Consider the following 20,623-nt stretch of genomic DNA (forward strand, 5'->3'; position numbering starts at 1 on the left):
AACCCGGAAAGCCATAATATTGAACTAGATCTAGGGGTGATAGTGGATGGTTAATGAGAGATCAGCTTGTTGTGTAATATGCAAGCAAAACAGGCCAACATAATCTTGGTTTGTATATTGTGTGCTAATACAACCAGTCATGGAAAAGGGGATGGTAATCCCTCTCCATATGGCTCTGCTGTGGCCACACATGGGGATATTAAATTCTATTCTGATACCTCATTACCAGAAAGACACTGACAAATAGAGGTAGTTCAAAGAAGAGCAAGCAAAGTTATTTGGGGAACAGAGGATTTGATTAATGGGGAAAGATAATTAGCTCTTTTAGTAGCTTAGCTGAAACTACTAAAGTGGGATAGGATAGCCAACAATACCTGAAGAAAGTAAACACTAATGAAAGAGAATAATGTACTTAGGCTGGCACCAGGGAGAACACAGAGGAATCATAGAACAAAATTAGGAAAGGAAAAATCCAGTCTGAGTATCAGGAACATCTTTGTTCCATTGTGTGGGTCATTGAAATATAGACTGGACAAAGTACTGATAATTGTGTAATAGAGATAAATTCAAATGAATGAAATATTCTGCATTAGCAGAATGGAGATGGACTAGAAGTACCATTTTCAAAAGTGAAAGTCAATGGGTGTTAGGTGCCTAAATCACTTTGGTGTAGCGTGTGCAACTTTCAAACACATCTAGTTTGAAAGTTAGACTATGCCTTGTAATTGCGACACATCTATCTGTCTTTCTGTGCACCATGATCAACGTAAAGAGGCTTCTACATGGTTTCTATGCAGTGACCAAGGAACATGCACTGGTAATATTGGGGTAGGAAATTACTGCTCACAAACTAAAGAACCCTTAAAGTCATTCTCTTCTCTTCTCTTCCCCTCCCATCCACCCTCTCACTTCTCAAATTGTGTGAGCGTGTGTGTGTGGTGTGTGTATCCATATCCATACCCATATACAATTGGGTTTTGAAAAAAATAGCTCTGAAGGACTGACACTCAATTAGTGTGATTGATATATACCAGCTGAAGATCTTGTCTTTTAATGTGCACCTGTGCAGGGCAGGGTGTACACTTGTACTATTTAACATAAATAATTATAGGTCATTATTCCTGCAACTAGGGATTGTTTTTGTGTATTTTAAAATAGATACCAGGAACAAGGGGAAAGAATCTCCATAGTCACTATGTCCCCCAGTTCCACATGTCGTCATCTTAATTTCTATTAAAATGGAGGCAATTTCATGTCCTTGAAAGGTGGCTGTGGGGATGGGGAGTTGCCCTTCAGCATGCTCTAGCGTTAATAAGAATAAAAAGGATGCTTGAGTTTGTTCATATAAGGACAGAAAATAAATAGTATTGAATATACTACAATGATGCTATCTTAAATAGCGGTACACTCTTGTTTGGAATACTGTATTCTGTTTTGGGAAGCACGTGGAAAGAGATATTTGAGTTTCAATAGCCCAGAAAATGGCAAATAAGATATCTGGAGATATTGCCAGGCTTAAATATGATGGGAGGCTGCGAAAACCATTATTATGAAAGAAGAGCTAGAGGGGACTTAAAATGGGAATGTGCATCACTGGTCGCCAGTGACATTGGGCCCCATTTGCCATGCTGCAGTGATTGCAAGCTCACGTGGCCTCCCCTTCCTTAAGTATAGGAAGATATGTCACTTACTGCAAGTACTTGGGGGCAGCGAGAGACAAATCTTTTAAATCCACTATTTGAGTCAAGGTAGGGCCTAGAGCAGTGGCAGGCAACCTGCGGGCCACATGCAGCCCATCAGGGTAAGCTGATTGCAGGCCAGGATACATTTTGCGGACATTGATTGTCTGCAGGCATGGCCCCCCACAGCTCCCAGTTTTCACGATTTGCCGTTCCTGGCCAATGGGAGCTGCAGGAAGTGGCGCAGGCCACGGGGACGTGCTGGCCACCGCTTCCCACGGCTCCCATTGGCCGTAAACCATGGCCACTGGGAGCTGCAGGTGGCTGTGCCTGTGGACGGTCAAAGTAAACAAAAACTGTCTCATGGGCTGCCAGCGGGTTACCCTGACGGGCTGCAGGTTGCCTACCAATGGCCTAGAGGTAACAGTCAAGAACAGAGCCCTGTGGTGCTGTCAATATTTGAAGTGTATAAGAATAGGGTATTATCCCCTTGAAATTACTACTTCATATGTATATGTGCTAAAACTGGGACAAGCAAATGATTTGTCTGCAATCTGTTAGTTGCAGGTTTTATGGAGGAGAGGGTTTCTTTTCCCACATATAGCACTGCACAATTGGTCAAATTCATTGCAGTTTTTCCTGCCTTTCTCTAAAGCAGTAGGACATGGCACTGAAGGATGTAATGATCTAGCATGGCAAACACAGCTTCTTATGTTCTTGTGTGGGTGAAAGAGGAAGATGAATGGGACTGGCTACCTGTGCTTAGTTTGAAGATGATTCAGTTTTAGATACACTTCTGTGTCGTGGGAGAGGCGATTCTATGTAACTTGTTCAGGAAAGCAAGCTAAACCCCTGGTTTTGAAATCAATACCCCTTTGCTGGATGTCTCCTTCCAGACATGCAATTAATATGGGCCAAGATATGCTTAGGATCTTTATGATAGCAGAATATCAGTTCCACATACTTTCAAGAAGCAAGCATTATGTCCTATTTAAATTACTTGAAATGCCAATCTGTCCTAGGCAGAAGGGACACCTGAGAAAATAGTCATCCCATTTTTTAAATCATATGATTGAAGAGGTGGATCATTTGATTCTTCAGTTGTGACACCGACAGACCAGCCAACCTGTGTATGACCCATAACAATGTAACCGAAGGCATTACAATGGTAATCAAGACAATCTACTTGTATGTGAATTTCAAAGAGCTGTACTGGACTAGCAATCATCAGCTCTTTCATTTGTAATAATAGGTTTCAGAGTAGCAGCTGTTTTAGTCTGTATTCGCAAAAAGAAAAGGAGTACTTGTGGCACCTTAAAGACTAACAAATTTATAGTCTCTAAGGTGCCACAAGTACTCCTTTTCTTTTTGTAATAATAGGAATCAAGAGTAGCCGCTAAGTGTATTGGTCTGTGTTTACCTATATCTTGTTAGAAGTTTAACAATGTAACTGGATTATCTTGTCGGTGCTAATTCCCTTTCATGTCTATTTGCCTTAATTATGTATGCAACTGTGTCCAGTTAACCTTAAGATCAAAGATGTAAGATACTGCAGGAAACTAATAATATTATCCACATTGTCTTTGGTTTAAATATCTCAGTTATAATGCATGACTGGTTAATTGCCTTTTGTGAATGAGTGTAACTAGTTTACCAGTGTATGCATAAGAAATAGAAGATTAGCTTCAAAGCAAAGACCTTGCTTTGAATACATTGTGTATTCTTCCTCCAGAGAAGGCCCTGATGTGACAATTTCTGTGAGGAAGCTTGTCAGCCTTCTAGAAGAACTCGAAGGAAGCCTTGGGCCTAATCCTTTTCATCTCTAGTCTGCTTAAACTTTGAACAGAGAAAGTACAAGTTGTAAAACAGACATCTTCCAAATAATGATTTGGAATAACCTGGAAGATGCGTGGAAAGACTGGGACAGACTCTACATCTGGACTGCCTAAATTGATTCCAGAAAGACTTTTACAAATCAGCAACCACACCATCTCTGCTATGAAACTGACCTAAGGACTTTACACACATTTGTATGTATATTGATCTTTTAACCATTTGCAACTCTTTTTTTCCTTTTATTATCAAAATAGTAGATTTAGCTATTAACGATTGGCTGTAAGCATGATTATTGGGTAAGATCCAAGACTCATATTGACCTGGGGATAAGTGTCCAGTCCTTTGGGATTGGTGAACCTCACCTATGGTGAATCAGGTTTTCAATAACCCCTCACTATACCAGACTTGGCTGTCTAGATGGGAGTCAAGATGGGAATGCTTAAATGCGTATTTGGTTTCTTGTTAACCAACATGGTATTAGAGAAGTTATTTTATTACTGGCTTGGTGAATCTAATTACAGAATAAACCCCAGTTTGAGATATTGTCTGCCCTGAGTGTAGCATTCTCAGTGTGGCCCTTCCAGGCTGTCCGATCACATCAGTGTTTTGAAAACCATACTAATGTGAACTTGCCAAGTCTGACATCAGTGTAAAATTTGCAGACGCTTCTCCTATATGCTTCCCATACAGGGTCACAACATTTATTTCACTTAGGAGATGCATTAAATTAAATTGATAGATGTTTTGCCAGATAAAAATAATCAGCTACTCAATGATTTTAGCAAGAAGCTGTTATTTGCCATTTGGTTGCATCCCATGATTATATTGCATTTTGTGCTGAAATTATAAAGTGAACACACTCAGTCTGACATGTGAAGCCCAATTTTAAGCTGGGAATTATTTCTGGTTATGATCTCACTTTAAGATACAAAAAATATCAAACAACATTAACCCCTTTGTGTGAAGCTTTTGTACGATGCCTATTAAAGTCAATTGGAGTCCTTCTGGTAAAACTCAAAACAGTACTGCAAATGTAACAGTAAAGGCATGATTTAAACCCATAAATGTAAGGATGCTTAGATTGAAGGCTGAAGCAAAACTTAATTATAGCAGTCTTGCCTAATGCTAATAGCTAGGACTTTCCTTGTGTTTTATTATTTGACTCTTACAGATATTTTGAAATGTTGAATAACAAGCTGCTGATATTGACAAAATAATACCTTCAAATGCTGGTATTTTAATTTTTCTTCTTCTACTTTAAGACGCTTCTCTGTGATTTCTTCTTGAAGCTTTCTCTTGTCCTGGAAATTTAAAAAACCCACAAATTAATTTTAAAAATGACGTGTCACTGCTTTGGTGCTTTAACTTGGACTTCCGAGGGGAATTTTTAATTGATATAGCACCACCACAGCACCATCTTCCTTCCTATTTACAATACAGAGGTCATGGCTAAGGGAAAGGGTTATGCCTGGAGTGTCCTACACCCAGGCAATTCCCACCTCCTGGGATGACCTCTTGGAGCCACAGATAGCTGCCATAATATAAAATAAACTTGTGGCTGCTCTACCTGTCACCAGGAGACTACTGATTTGGTGCCCAGTGGCATAGATGCTGGGGGTGCTGCTGCACCCCTTGGCTTGAAGTGGTTTCTATCATATACAGTTTGGTTCAATGGCTCTCAGTACCCGCACTATAAAAATTATTCCAGTGCCACTTTCAGTGTCCTCCAGAATCGGGGAGAACATACAATGGTGATAGATGACTTTAATCCAACTCCCTTTGAAGTAAAAAGACTCCTATTGACTTCAATGGGCATTGAATCAAGCACAGAGTAACTTGTACAATTACAAGCACCCCTAACGGGCAATTCTGCTGCCAATCATTGCTTCCACAATGTACTGTTATTAGATATAACAACTCTGGCACCTATTCATTTATGGTAATGTCTGGTAGGGCAATAACTAACTCATGTCTCACCTGCTGTTCTATACAGTAACTGATGCACCATAGTAAAAACTGACGTAATGACTAGAAGGTAGAAGGTAGAAGACTGCATATAGGGATTTCTGACAGGGGTGTATGGGCCTCCCATGTCACTTAGAAAAAGGCTATGCCCCTCTACTGGGCAAAAAGGAAGTCGTTTGGTTCTCAAAGACTACCTGAGCTGCCAAACCTGGTGGAAAGAGCAGTCAAGATGGGCCTAGCTGTTAGGAAGAGGAACTGACAGCTGTGGAGAAAAGGGAAGTGGCATCTCCCAAAGGATTGCTCAGTCTCTTTTTGGAAGGGAGAGGAGCTGGTCTTTACTCCGCTGTCTTGCCTGGAAATGCCTGATCCAAGCAAGAAAAGGAGTAAATAGGGGAATAGTAGCCTTCCTTGGTGCAAGGCAATCCTATTTATATTTTGATCATTTATGAACATTTTGGGGTAGGGGTGGGGAGAGGCTGCCCTGTTTGGCATTACAGTTAGGGGCCACGACTAAGGAAGCTTCCCTGAAGTGATGGTTTATTTTCCCCCTTATGATTGAGATGGAATGTGTGCGTGTGCGTGTGATGTTGGACCTGCCTTAAGGGAGATGTAGCCTCAAGACACAGGGATTGCTAGTGTGCTATCAGAGAAGCCCTTCACTTGGTATTGAAAGTCAGCCACTTCTCATGTGAAGGCTGTCAACTGTGTGACTGTTGGTAGAAACAGTACCTGTCTGGGGGAGACAGCAAGTGATAAACACCTAATCAATTGGAAGTACATGGGGAGGAATGTAGCTTGGCAGAGTATGATTGCCCCCATGTTGGAATGTAGTAAGTGAATTGGCATTGACACACTTTCTCTTCTGAAAAGTGTCAAACGACAAGTGGGCATAACTTCTGTTTTCCATCTCCCTGAAAGGTGCTACTGGTCTATCTCTGCGATATAAGATACAACTTTTAAAGGTGAGTTTAGATTTGGAATATAGCTTGACACAGTTCCTATAACACTTATCCATCAAAGATTCTTTGTTCTTCTGTAACTCATTTGCCTAACAGCCAATGGATTTAAGATATTGGTGGGTGGTGTTTGTCAGCAGCATCTATTATAAAATATGCTTTGGCTAAGATCTGCTATCATAGATTTCTTACTGTTCAGCTTATTCTGATTTCAAGAATATGCCATCTCTGAACTTCACAGCTTTCTTTAATACAGAACTTTCCTAATATCACTGTATAAGTGTTCTTGAATTAATCCAATCATTAGATGAACAGGTCTTTAAGTCATCCTGCATTTACAGAATAGGATACAGAAAGCTTCTCAGTCATTAGGAAAGTTGTGTAACACAGTCCTGAAATCTCACAACATAACCCTCTCAACAAAAATAAAACTTTATAATTCTTTTGTGCTCATGTCTCTCCTCTATGGCTGTGAGACCTGGACACCATACAAATGACATATCAAACACCTAGAGGACTTCCATATGCAATCTCTGCTCACCATTATGGGGATCTGCTGGCAGGACAAAATTACCAACCTGGAGGTTCTCCAGAAGTCAAATACCATAAGCATCGAGGCTATCCTGATAAAAGCCCAGCTATGCTGGGTTGGACACCTCATTAGGATGCCTGAATATCTACTCCCCAGAAAAATTTTCTATGGAGAATTGGCACAAGGACACTGGACTCAAGGCTGCCCCAGAAAGCACTATAAGGACAGCATCAAGAACAGCATACGCTTTGGTGCAATAAAACTGGATGATCTTGAGAAGGCTGCATTAAATAGATTAGCACACAACACTCTGAGCTTTCCAAGCCTTTGAAGAGGACATAAATAATAGATTATTATCTGCAACGTAAAAGCATCATACTACTGCTATAGCTACCAAGACGCTCACCGATGACTTTGTCTGCCCAATCTGTTCATGAGCATGTGTGTCACGCTTTGGACTTCAGAGTCACTCCAGAATCCAGAAAAAGAGAGAGCCTGAAAAAGTTCAATGATGACGGACTGACCACACACATTTTCAGACTGGTCCACTTTCTAAGGAATGCGTTTTCTTGATAGTCACGCTTTAAGCCAGAGAATGCACCCAACTTAAGTTTATGCTAAAATATACCAGTGCTAACTTTGGTACAAATAGTAAATTATGAAAGATGCCCTGGGAGTCCACATATTCACTAAAAAAAAATCTTATTTTAGCATTATGAAGTCAAAGTAAACAATCAGGCAGCAAATACACTTTCAAAATGACAAAAATCCTGCAATAACAATAATTTCCTCTTGAACCATTTTTCTGTACTGTATCCAGACTAACACAGATGAATAGTGTATAAGAATACTATATAAAAAGGCAATCCTAAAGGGATAAAAGTAGAATGCAAAGAAACAAAAAAAATCCAACTGAAAATGAGATCAATGTACAATATTAAAAGAAGGAATCTTTTTTTTTTTTTTTTAAGTGAACACCTCGCACATTTGTTTTACTTTACCCCCATGTTTCCTCCTATGCTCTGCTTCACCTTCAGGTTTTGCATCCTTCATAATATCTGTGGCTATTGCTAACACCTCCCTAAGTAACTAAACCATTAACTAAGTAAAGTAAAATAGATTTTTGGTGCTGTATGGACACCTGTTCATCTGAAATTGATTGTTGAGCACAGTGGGCCAAATTCCACACGCAGGCTGAGTACATGTGCAGCCTTCTAGTCATGAAAGGATTTAAGGCAGGTTGGGGCATTCCCTAAGCTGCACTTTTCTGTGCAATGTCTAGATTTTACTGCTGTCTGTACAGGGTCTGCACAGCGGTTTGAACATTTTAAATAACTGAATGAATATTAGGTTTCAGAGTAGCAGCCATGTTAGTCTGTATCTGTAAAAAGAAAAGGAGTACTTGTGGCACCTTAGAGATTAACTTAGGTTTCAGAGTAGCATCTGATGAAGTGAGCTGTAGCTCACGAAAGCTTATGCTCTAATAAATTTGTTATTAGAGCATAAGCTTTCATGAGCTACAGCTCACTTCATCGGATGCTACTCTGAAACCTAAGTTAGTCTCTAAGGTGCCACAAGTACTCCTTTTTGCAAATACAGACTACCACGGCTGCTACTCTGAAACCTGTATTGTTAGTTATCAGAACAGCTAACCAGCCAGCCTGTGCACCTTTTGCTTTTACAAGGATTCCTGGGAGTGCTTGTTGTTCATCCAAGTAGACAATAGCCTTTTGAGGACACACCCTCATCTCTTCTGTTGGGAGGGAAATGTCACCCTAATGGGATGAGGCCAAGGAAACGCCATGCTCTAGAACTGTTCCCAAGTACTTCCACTACTGCTTTTCCCATGGAAGGGAGGACTTAGCCCTGGTTTTTGTCTCAGTATGTATTTGCTATGGAAAATATTACAGATTCTACAGTTAGGGGCAGGAATTTGCTTCAGGCAGCAAGTGCAATAAATAAGAACCTGGCTAAAACCCCAAGCCTGACTCCCTATGTCTTATGATAGGCAGCAGAGGGTATAGGAAGTGGTCACAAGTCTTTAAAAACTGCTTCTCAAGTGTTTCTGTGGAGAGAAAAGTGCAACCCCTTCCAGCTATTCCATCTGATAGCCCTCTTAAAAAACTTGTCAGCTTTGAGGCTGTGCACTGAAAACCAGGTTGCAGCTTGAGCCTGGTCTAGACCCCATTAAAATTAATGAAAACGCATCCAAAGATCTTAGGGGGGAATTGATCAGGTCTTAAATGAATATGCTGTTTGCTGTGCTTCCACCTAGTGTCTAGTATATGGTGTTTTAAGATGCAACAAGTAAAAACAAACTCTAGTTCAACTCTTTATCAGTATTTCCATCGACAATCCTTCATGTTTATCCATGATGTGCTTACTGCTGGTAGGGTTTTTTAATGCCATTGGCTATTTAATCTATCTTTGTCAGCTAATTGCAAGATCATGTAATGCTAACCCACCATATGGGGCGGGGGGAGAGAGAGTGTGTGTGTGGGGGGGATGAGGGGCTTGAAAATAAAGGCATTGGCTTAAAGGTTGCCTGTAATTAATCAACTATCCTACTACAGATTTTTTTTCTTTTTTCTCATCCAGAGCTGAAGTCTGACCCAATTTAACCCTTCTCTAATCTAATTGATTTTGTTGGGGGTTAAATCAGGGTCCTGTAGATTTGACTGACTTTTTTTTTTTTTTGGTTACATCAACTTCCACCATCTATGCTCCTTGTTCTAAAGAGATCAAAAAGTTCCCCCCATACATAAACATTCAGACTTTCAAAGCAGAACTCTGTTTAGAGCAGGAATGAAGGTGTCTTCTACAGTCTTCGGCATAAATTACATTCTTTATAAATATCCCTCAATCTGTTGTTCTACAGAAAGCTGATAGCTTGGAATTCAGTCAGCCCATGCTCTTCCTTCTGACTTTTTTAACTTAAGTTTTAACATTTGCAGAAATTAGAAATCCTGCAGTGTTACTTTTTGCCTGTGAAATATGGTAATTTATCAGTTGCAGAGCTTCTAGCTCAAGAAGACCTGCTTTTTGACCTGATGTCCTCCAAACACATACACTCTGATATGAAGATAGCAGTATGTATGAATGATATGAGGTATAATAATTGACTTCAGTGCACTGGCTTTAGTCTTCAGACCTATTAAACCATAATAAAATGAGTACTGGCAAATTTACTGTATCACAGCATATAACTTACAAAGAAAAATAAAGGAAAAGTAACCATTTCAAGCAGAAATAGATGCTTTTTCTTGTTCCTTTATGGAACAAATGATTCTTCAGAAAACATACAGTATTGTATTTAATGCATTGCTTTTTCTAAGACTATCCTCATGAGTTATAACTGTACGCACTTACTGTTATGGCCTGGAATCTTTCCTTCAGCAGTTCAGCTTCTTCCATTCTGGAAATTAAAAACAGACAAGCGGTGAAGGGAGAAGAAAAGATACCACAGGCAAAGAGCTACCTGTGAGGGTTTCAAGAAAAGCGGGGTGGTTTGTGATCCAATTCCACAGCAGAGAGAAGGGAGAAAGCCTGACTTATCCGGTGAGTCTCTGAATAGATGAGCAGATCAGCTGAGGCAGACCACATGTAATGAGGGTGCGGTGGGGAGGCAGCAGTGGAGAGTGCTGGCATGAGCTGACTGACAAGTTTGAACAGTGGAGCACAAGCCCTTTTCCTTCAGAAGCTGCCAACTCTTTGTTTTAATGTGCACAGTTAGCTGGCCATAGTTTCTTTAACTATTTCATGCCCAAAGCACAATTTCCAGGAACATGGCACAAATGCTCTCAAACACAAGCCACTTTTCCTTATATGTATGTCTTTAATGAAAAAAGTTTAAAGCACTATGCTGCAGACTTGAAAGCACAAATAATTGTACATAATAAAGGAGTCAGATTCTCAGGCTTCAACAACCTGGATAAGGACTACAGGGTCAGGCTCTCTATTTGAACATTACTAGCATGCCTTTTACAATTCTAGTGCTTGTGTTCTAACAGAGCTCTCATAGTGGGTGGCTATTCAGTGGACTGGAATGAGATGTGTATATTTGTCATGTGCTTTGGAACTTGGTATTATGCTGCTTAAGGGATGGCGTACATTTTTACCTTTCTGGTTACATGAGTGGGAGTGAGCCTTCTAAAATAAGACAAGGAAACCTGCAAAATGGGTGGAACTGCCTCAAATACAATCCACTCACTGAAAAAATCCCAGCGCATGCGTAAAAGCTGAAGCTGGGTATACGTAAAATGGAACTTGAGTCTGGAAGTGCTTCAGACCTCAGCAGTGTAACTGTAATCTCTGCAAATACGGTGTTTGCAAGGATCTGTCAGTGTCTCTACTCTTTTTACACTTAATGCACAGACACTAAATAGACTGTGATTCGAATCATGGGATTACTTCACATGTAATGAGTTAGTGCAAGGAAATGACTTTCACCAATGCTGAGGAGAGACGGATGAGACTATTTGCCTGTTGCTCTGACCTCTCATGCTGTGAATGGTAGGTGTGTATGTTTTTATGCTCCCCCTGTGCCAGGGTTGATAGCCATAGGCAAGGCAGAGCACCAAATCTGCCTCAGTGCCACTGATCCTCTCTCTTTACAGATGTAAAAACCTTCAGCAATTACCTTGGTATTTCACTATCTTTCCCTCACCCCATGTTCCATTCTGAGTCAGCACCACCAGTACCTTGCTCCTGAACAATATGCAAGATCCAAGCCGCTTCCAATCCTACTCCCTTTGCCTCAGGCTCCTAAGTTAACACTTTTTATTCCCCTGGCTGGGTCCAAAAGCTGCCCACCTACATAACTGGCAGTACATTACCATAATGGGTATAGACCAGCTCCTGACAAATGCTGAGATGTAACAGAATTGACAACTTACAAATGATCAATCCAGTGAGTGAATCTTCCCTCTACAGATCCTGATATGATTCAATATTTAATTGCATATCCCATATTTATGCTATGCCATCATTTGCCCATGCATCTAAGCAGTACACTTCCCTTCAGGCAGAGATTCGGGATGCATTAATGTCTTCAAGATCCACCTTGAACACTTGTTCAAAACTTGAAATTAACCCATGTTCATTGTGTGATAGAGAACTAATTTGTTTCACTGTTAACATGTTCTGCTCTTCCTGGTTTGGGTCAGCACCTAAAATTAAAAATACCACAAGAAAGGTGAAGTTTGCTGTTCAAAGCCCGAAGTACTGAGCTATCACAAGAGCCTGATTGTGCAAGTGTGGTAGCCCACGGAAGTTTGGATATGTCCAGATAAACATTCCCTTATGGATTTAAAAGAAAACAACTTTTTAACTATACCCGTAGAATTTAATAATATCCCTGTTATAGAGTCCTATAGTGAGACAATCATTTTCTGTAACATGATGTACTTCTATAGAACCTATTACTTTTTCATAAACTCCTACTTGTTTCATCCTTATTAAAATCTATAAATGATCAGAAATCCCTTCTGGCCTAATGAATCTATAGGAATTGTCTTAAGTTTTGGATACTTACTTGATCTTTAGAACCTAACCCATTCCTAAAGGAGATGAATGCTAATGACCAAAATAAAGAAGCAGGTTTGGAACCAAATTCTGCTCTCTGTCATCAGTGGGATTCCATGGATGTAAAACCAGTATGGGTTCAAACTTGAGTTCAAATAGCCCCTTGATTTCCATTATCTTGCATCTCTTGTAATCATTCACACCTATGGAAAGAGTGTACAAAATGCTACCAGTCTAAACTGATTTGGTAACACTCACTCTGGAGAGGTGTAAATGACTACACTAGGGGCAAAGCATTGGAGAACTAGGCCCACTGGTGCTATTGATGTGATGTTTTTCAGACCAAGCCCCAAAATAATAATTACATCTCGGCAGACAACTTGTGTGCAGTGATTCAGCTAGATGTGTGTAGTGATTCAGCTCAAGACAAAGATTTTAATGTTTCTAAATCTATAAGCAATCTTTTTCTGGAGAAGGACTAGCTCTGAGAAGCCCCCATTCTATCCAAGCTACTAGCCCTGATTCACCCTTAATCTGCACCTTTGTGAAAGTCATTGAATATTAGGGTTGGAAGAGACCGCAGGAGGTCATCTTGTCTAATCCCCTGCTCAAAGCAGGACCAACACCAGCTAAATCATCTCAACCAAGGCTTTGGCAAGCCAGGCCTTAAAAACTTCTAAGGATGGATATTCCACCACCTCCCTAGGTAACCCATTCCAGTGCTTCACCACCCTCCTAGTGAAATAGTGTTTCCTAAAATCCAGCTTAGACCTTCCCCACTGCAACTTGAGACCATTGCTTCTTGTTCTGTCATCTGCCACCAATGAGAACAGCCTAGCTCCATTCTCTTTGGAGCCCTCCTTCAGGTAGTTGAAAACAGCTATCAAATCCCCCCTCACTCTTCTCTTCTGCAGACTAAATAAGCCCAGTTCCCTCAGCCTCTCCTTGTAAATCATGTGCCCCCAGCCCTCTAATTATTTTTGTTGCCCTCCACTGGACTCTCTCCAATTTGTCCACATCCTTTCTGTAGTGGGGGGCTCAAAACTGGATGCAGTACTCCAGGTGTGGCCTCACCAGCGCCGAATAGAGGGGAAAAATCACTTCTCTCGATCTGCTGGCAATGTCCCTACTAATACAGCCCAATATGCCATTGGCCTTCTTGGCAATGAGGGCACGCTGCTGACTCATATCCAGCTTCTCGTCCACTGTAATCCCCAGGTCCTTTTCTGCAGAACTGCTGCTTAGCCAGTCGGTCCCCAGCCTTAATGGTGCATGGGATTCTTTCTTCCTAAGTGCAGGACTCTGTACTTGTCCTCGTTGAACCTCATCAGATTTCTTTTGGCCCAATACTCCAATTTGTCTAGGTCACTCTGGAACCTATCCCTACTCTCCAGCATATCTACTTCTCCCCCCAGCTTAGTGTGATCTGCAAACTTGCGGAGGGTGCAATTAATCCCATCATCCAGATCATTAATAAAGATCATTAATAAACAAAACCGGCAAGACTGACCCCTGGGCACTCTGCTTGATACCAGCTGCCAACTAGACATCAAACTGTTGATTACTACCCATTGAGCCCAACAATCTAGCCAGCTTTCTATCCGCCTTATAGTCCATTCATCCAATCCATACTTTTTTAACTTGCTGGCAAGAATACTGTGAGAGACCATATGAAAAGCTTTGCTAAAATCAAGATATATCACATTCACCACTTTCCCCATATCCACAGAGCTAGTTATCTCATCGTAAAAGGCATAGGTTGGTCAGGCATGATTTTGCCCTTGGTGAATCCATGCTGACTGTCTTTTGCATAGTGGGTGTAAAATCCTGCCACTTGGATTTGGGAGCATTTTATACTTAGCACTGATGTAAATGACTGCCCAAGGTGTGTGGGAACAGAATCAGGTGTTCTCTATCTACCACACCTCCAGCTGAAAGGAGCTAGATGAGACTTCCTTTGGTGTCTACCCGTATCATTCAAACTTCAACTATAGTAGATGCTATCAATGTATGGTAACATTTCTTAAAGTGCCTAAGTCCAATCGACTTTCAACAGGAAGTAAGTTCCTAAATCACTTAGTCTACAGGTGGGATTTATTAAAGAGTACTTTATTACCAGTTAAGTGGCCATAAGGAGATGTACTAGCTAAGAGTTAATGTTTTCTTTCCCTCATCTATGTTGAAGAGTTCATGGTTACTCTAAAAAGGAAAGGCAAGTATGAGTAATGCTACTGGGCTCTCTAAGTGCCCATTATTATGAAAGTATTTAAAGTGTGTTTCTCAATTAACCTGTTGCTAGGTAGAATTTTTGGTTCAGCCGCTAGGTTATTTTCCAGTTATGTTAATCCTATTCTAAACTGGATTTACATGGCAAAAGAAGAAATGGGCCAGCTGTCACTTTGTCTGCCCCTAAGCGTGTTTCACCAATGACAGTGCAGTAACCAAGACATTACATATTGTCAAATCAGTGGATCCAAACAGCTGGGCTTTCAGTCTGCAAGATTCCTGAAAGCTGACAGCTAAAATAGTTTCCTTTGGAAATATCTTACCTAGTCCATAAATTAAAAGGAAAAAAAATCTTCTCGTGGAAAAGTGTATTTAACCTATCTTTTTTTTATTGTGGGTGGTAATGTAATCTATATTTCTACTTTGGATGGACTGATATTTTGGGAGTTACTTAGAAAAGGATGGCTGTGCCACTTGATCTGTCATGCAAACCACATTCTTTTGTGTTCATCCCCTTTATTCATTTGTTTCCATTCTGCCATGGATTCCTAATGTAGGAGTCAGATTGCCTAATGTGTATCCTAATGTGTATCCAAATGGTGAAACAATTGCATTATATAGTCATGTAATGAAGTGGGTGGGAATTTAGGGGAATAGACCATTGTGATAAAAGTTCACAAGTGGGCCTGAAGACGCACATTCACAGTTGGAAATGAATATGGATCTTGTTTCTGAGATTTGTGCTCCTGAAAGCAATTTCTAAAGAGCAGCACAGAAAAATCATGCCACATCAGAACTGCACCAGCTGTCCCTTTACCCACTTTTCCATATCCTTGCTTATGGCTTTTAATGGTAATTGTAAAAAATAGTGTTAAACTCTGTAATCCAGCATAACTGAAAATAGGAATGGGCCCTGAAAACTGAAATTGCAGTTTGTCTGAAGGGCAACACTAAACTAAATCAAAAGAGAATTCTGTATTATTGAGGTTATAAGCAATTCCTCATAGTCAACAGGTAATAACCCCTTTGTTTATTAGGGAATAGAAGTTTGGCTACAGTTATAGGACCAGATTCGCAGTGGGTGTAAATTGGAAAGCTCCCATTAACATAACAAAGCTGGCCCTGGCTTTCAGAATATTGTGGCATGGGTCAGTTTTCATCCAGAGATATGCCCTGCTCATTTTACCCCATCTAGAACTTTTTTAATGGGTTATAGAGGCTCTTTCTGACCAACAAGCACACCACTGAACAGATGTTTCACAAGTAGGCCAGAACAACCTGCAAATGAATTGGGGATTTGGTGCGCTGGCAAACTTAGGCAATGAGAGAAGATTCAGTCAGAAAAACATAAAATCTTAAATGCAGGGAATAGAAACAAATAACACAGGGACAATACAAAATGGGAGGAAGTTACCAACAAGCAACACCCAGCACATTAAAGGGAGTTTATTTTCATTGGATCTTGATACTGCCTTCGGAAAACACTTGTATCCACAAGTACTACAAACTCTGAGCAGGAATGGGAGGGGCAGTGGCTCATGAAAGGATTCCATAATAAGAAATGGTCCCAAATATGAGCAAGCTTTAAAACAATTAGAAGAACTGGGAACACATGGCTTTTTAAATATCACCCTTAGAACATGGGTAGTTACTGGTGGTGACTAAAGAGTTTATGAACTTTATTAGTGACTTGTAATATTACATATTTTGAAAATGGAATGTTTTCCAACCATACCCATGGTATCATCAGGTTGGGAGATTTGCTCTGACTCCCTTTAGCTACTGTTAACTTGTTTGCAGATGTTCTCGATTATATTTTAAAATGACACTACAGTAGTCTGTATTCTCAAAGGTATGCAGTAGATGTAACATATTACTTTAGATTGGATTTCCATCAATTTACACAGTAATTTAAATCTCTTTCTCTCTGGCTCCTTCTTGGGTAATAAGGGTGAAGTCCTGGTTCCACTGAAGTCAATGGGAAAACTCGTATTGATGACAATGGGGTTAGGATTTCACCCTTGGTATCAGACTTTTCCAGAGCTCAGGTCCAGACTTTCAAGTACTTGGTACCCAGCATCTTGAGCTCCCTTGAAAAAATCCTGCTTTCCTTGCTTGCCCAAGCAAGCCCACACCCTGAATCTTTGGGAGGAAGAGCTCTGAGTGATTGTTTCTGTTGGTGGAACTCCCTTCCTGTTTCTATTCATAACCCCCAATCTGTTATAGCTTTTAAACCAAACTAAAGAAATAGCTGTTTGCCATTGTCTTCTTTTTGATTATTTTAAAACTTTGATTATCTTGATCATATTTTATAGTAAAATGTTTTGTCACAGTTGATAAAAGATGATATATAAATGTTACATTGCAGATTAACTTCTCTGTATAATTGTCCTAGGAATATTTGCTTAGCATAGCACATCCTGGAAAGTGTCTACTGTGTATATATCTGTGTTGGATCTATATCCAACATACCTGCTATTACACAGATTAATCAACCTCAAAAAGTGATTTTACTAACTGTATCTTGTCCATTTTTTTTAGGATTATTCAATAAACTGACAAAATATATTCAATTTTTTTTGAATCATTTCCATGGTTTACCAAATATTTCGTGATAATATAGCAATTCATGGGCCATAAATACCTGGAAAAGCATTTATATATGCCTGAAAATGGAAATTCATCCAAAGAAACTAAGAAATGGTTTCTATTTTGTATTTAAATGTCCCACTTCCCCTGAAACTTTAGTTTAAAACAAGTTGCTGTTTTGATATGAATATTGGTGTTTGGTTTTTTTTTAATAGAAATTGTTCAAGTGCCTAGAGCAGGGACAAGTGCTTTTTATATAAACTGAAATAAATAAAGCCAGGAGAGCCGGCAGGAATCTTTAAGATAGCAGCCCTTGAGCATGTTGTGGGATGTGTTGATTGCACCCAAGCATTTTCCAACTGCTGCAGCTCCATCTAAGAATAGCGCAGGACTTAAAACTCTACAATGCCAACTGTGCTGGGAATATTTAGCAGCGTGCTGTGAGACTCAAGCCTTAGTTGTAGTGGAATTCTTTCATTTTAACCAAAATCAAATACATTGTAAGCGAGGCCAAAACCTGGGGAATGGAGCAAAGCTCACATAAAAGCACTATGCTGCACGTGCACACGTGCATTAGAGGGCTTGAGGCTGAGCACCTCTGCTCCAATCAGCCAGGCTGCCTACGTAGCTGGGTTGCAGCTATTCAACAGAGCATTGGGGGGAAAGCAGAAGCAACCTGCTGTTCTCCTTCCATTCGGGGTGTTGGCCTGGTAGATCAGTAGTGTGTGGGTGCACAGTAAGGGGCTGTAGAGATCCATTACTTGGATCACCACAATGCTCAGGGATGTGCAGAGTCCCTCTGTCTAGGAACTCTGCTGGTTATGGCCTTCATTTCATGGCTAATCGGTTTTAAGTCTTCCGCACGTCAGGATTTCTGTACAAAAGTTAGGACTCAGTCCTAATATCTGTCTTGGGCAAAATTCCCACCGATTCCAATGGGAGTTTTGTCTTAGCAAGAGAATGATTGGGACCTTAAGTAAACTATAAAGCTCAGTGGAGGTGACTGTCCATTCTCTTTCTCTCCAGCCCCAGTCCTTTTAGATGCAACACTGATTGTAGAATGCTTAAACTTACTGAAAACATCCATGCAGTTGTTTGGACTGCAAATATGTAACTCATGTAGCTACATATGAAATAATGTCTTTGGATTATCTGCACTTGTGTTACAATGTATGGAAACTTTCCCAATAGTACGTTGCTTAAACCTTCCCATAGCTTCAAAGCATATTGTACTTTTGGAGCTTCGGTCAGCAGTGTAACAGTTGTCTAGTTACTGTTTACTTCCTTTATGCACCAAGCTGTTTGCTTGAAATTTAAAACTGCTAGAAAGAATGGTGACTTCAGACATCTGTCAATCCCTGCCATGCTCTCAGTTCCACTCTATCCTGTAGAGTGTGGGTGGTCAGAAAACCAGCTAACACGGGAGTCACTTTGCTTAAGCTTTTCATAGTAGTAAAGAGCATAAATAAATGGCAGGAGCTAATGCATAACATTAATGTCAGTGGAGCAGAACAAATTATTTGTAGCAAGTAACAAACTCTGCAAACGAATCCTGACTCTTTTTTTGGCTAATGTATTCAATATTGGTAAGTATCCACCAAATAGGCTGAGAACAATTTTCAGCCCATCAGTCATTCTCAAAGAATTCACTTCAACTCTTCACTGTTCTATATTTGTAATGTAGTTCATGTCACCTACATTACATAGGATTGTTTCTGCTCTCTGACTGGATGACTGAATCTCTTTAAATAATGGAACAATTAATAACACATCATTCATGCTAACATTTGCAAAAGATTCATGAATACCTGAAATAATCTAAATACTTGTGAACAACAAATGTCATCATCCCACAACTAACAGGAAACTGAACTTCTCACTTTTATTCTCTAAAATATTCACAAATTACACAATTGTGTATTTATTTAACCAGCTTTTATTGTGACAAATATCACAAAATAGTGAGAACTATACAGAGGCAAAAAATACACAGTTTAATACAGTTGTCTAGTATTGTCCATTTATGGCTTTTATCATTAATATCATAGACTAAGTACTATTAATTACTTAGATTACTATGTTTGGTAACTACAGCTAAGCACCAGATATTCATATTCCTCTCATTTTCATTGGCTGAAATCAGGAGACATCCCACTGAAGTCAATGGAGCTATACTGGTTGTACACCAGTCTCTTAAAGAATAAGGCCTAGTATATTACACCTGAGGGCATTCTGCACCAAAAAAATGTATGCGCACAATATTTTAAAATGCTGAAAAATTCTGCAAATTTTATTTGTCAAATAAATGTGGAGGCTCCAGCATGGCATTGGGGAGCACAGACCACTGGCTGCACAGAGGTGGGAGATCACTGTGCAGCTCCCCCCTGGGACACGGACTCAGTGGTGAGGCTACACCCAACCCTGACACAGCACAAGGACCAGGCTTGTCCCAGAAACACCCCAGGGTCCTGGCCTCCATGCCCAGAGCACCAAATGTGGGCGGGCAGGCTTAGCAAGGCAGGATCCAAGTATGGAGGGACTTAATGTGGGGGGATCCAGGTGTGGGTTGAGAGGGTCCTGTGTGGGGCAATCTGGGTGTGGGCAGCTCAGTGGGGGATCTGGGTACAGGGGGGATCTGGATGCACAGGGGCTTGTTTGGGAGGGGGAGGTTCTGGGTGCCACAGTGATGGGACTCTGCAGGGGGGTCCAGGTGAAGGTGGTTGGGGCTCAGCGCAGGGGGGGGGAGGTCTGGGTATCGGGGGGATAGAGCTTAGCAGGGGGATCTGGGTGTGGGAGGCCCAGTTGCTGAGCAAGTGGGGCTTAGTGGGGTGGGGATCCAGGTGCAGCTGGTTGGGGATCAGTGGGATGGGGGTGCGGGTGACTCATTGGGGTGGTCCAGGTGCAGGGGGAGTGGAGCTCATTGGGGGAGTTCTGAGTGCAAGGGGAGGGGAGAGGCTCAGCGGGAGAGTCTGGGTATGAGGGGTTCTGGATGCATGTGGGTAAGGCAAATGGGGGAGCAGCTCCCTGTACAGGGATCCCTCCCCTGCAGCTTAGGAATGATGGGTACAAGAAGCGCGCGCACGTGTGTGTGTAATTTTGCAGAGCTTCCTGCAGTTGGGGGAGAAATCTGGGGGTGGATCTGACCCAGCCTTGGATGCCGTGCAGGGGAAGAGGAAGTCCCGTCCCCTCAGCCCCGCTGGGACTAGCAGCTGAGCCCAGTGCAGGGTAGGAGCCATCAACCAGGTCTTCCCCAGTCTGGTCCCCTGCCTCACAGTGATTTACTTCTTTGCCGGCTGGCCTGGGTACCTAAAACATAT

At 41.0% G+C, this 20,623-nt stretch overlaps 1 protein-coding gene across 1 annotated transcript in view; it reads right to left on the reverse strand.

The window, feature by feature from the left end:
• PALMD (palmdelphin) overlaps nt 1-10,659 on the reverse strand; it is a 37,680-nt gene extending 27,021 nt beyond the window's left edge. The window contains exons 1-2 of the mRNA XM_038414964.2: nt 10,338-10,659; nt 4,736-4,816 (exon numbers count right to left, since the gene is read on the reverse strand). Of these exons, the coding sequence (XP_038270892.1) occupies nt 4,736-4,816; nt 10,338-10,382 (126 nt within the window). The 5' untranslated portion in view covers nt 10,383-10,659. The remainder of the gene's footprint in view (nt 1-4,735; nt 4,817-10,337) is intronic.
• Nucleotides 10,660-20,623: the final 9,964 nt, after the last annotated feature.

Source organism: Dermochelys coriacea, chromosome 8 (genome assembly GCF_009764565.3).
Source record: "Dermochelys coriacea isolate rDerCor1 chromosome 8, rDerCor1.pri.v4, whole genome shotgun sequence".
NCBI classification, from domain to species: Eukaryota; Metazoa; Chordata; order Testudines; family Dermochelyidae; genus Dermochelys; species Dermochelys coriacea.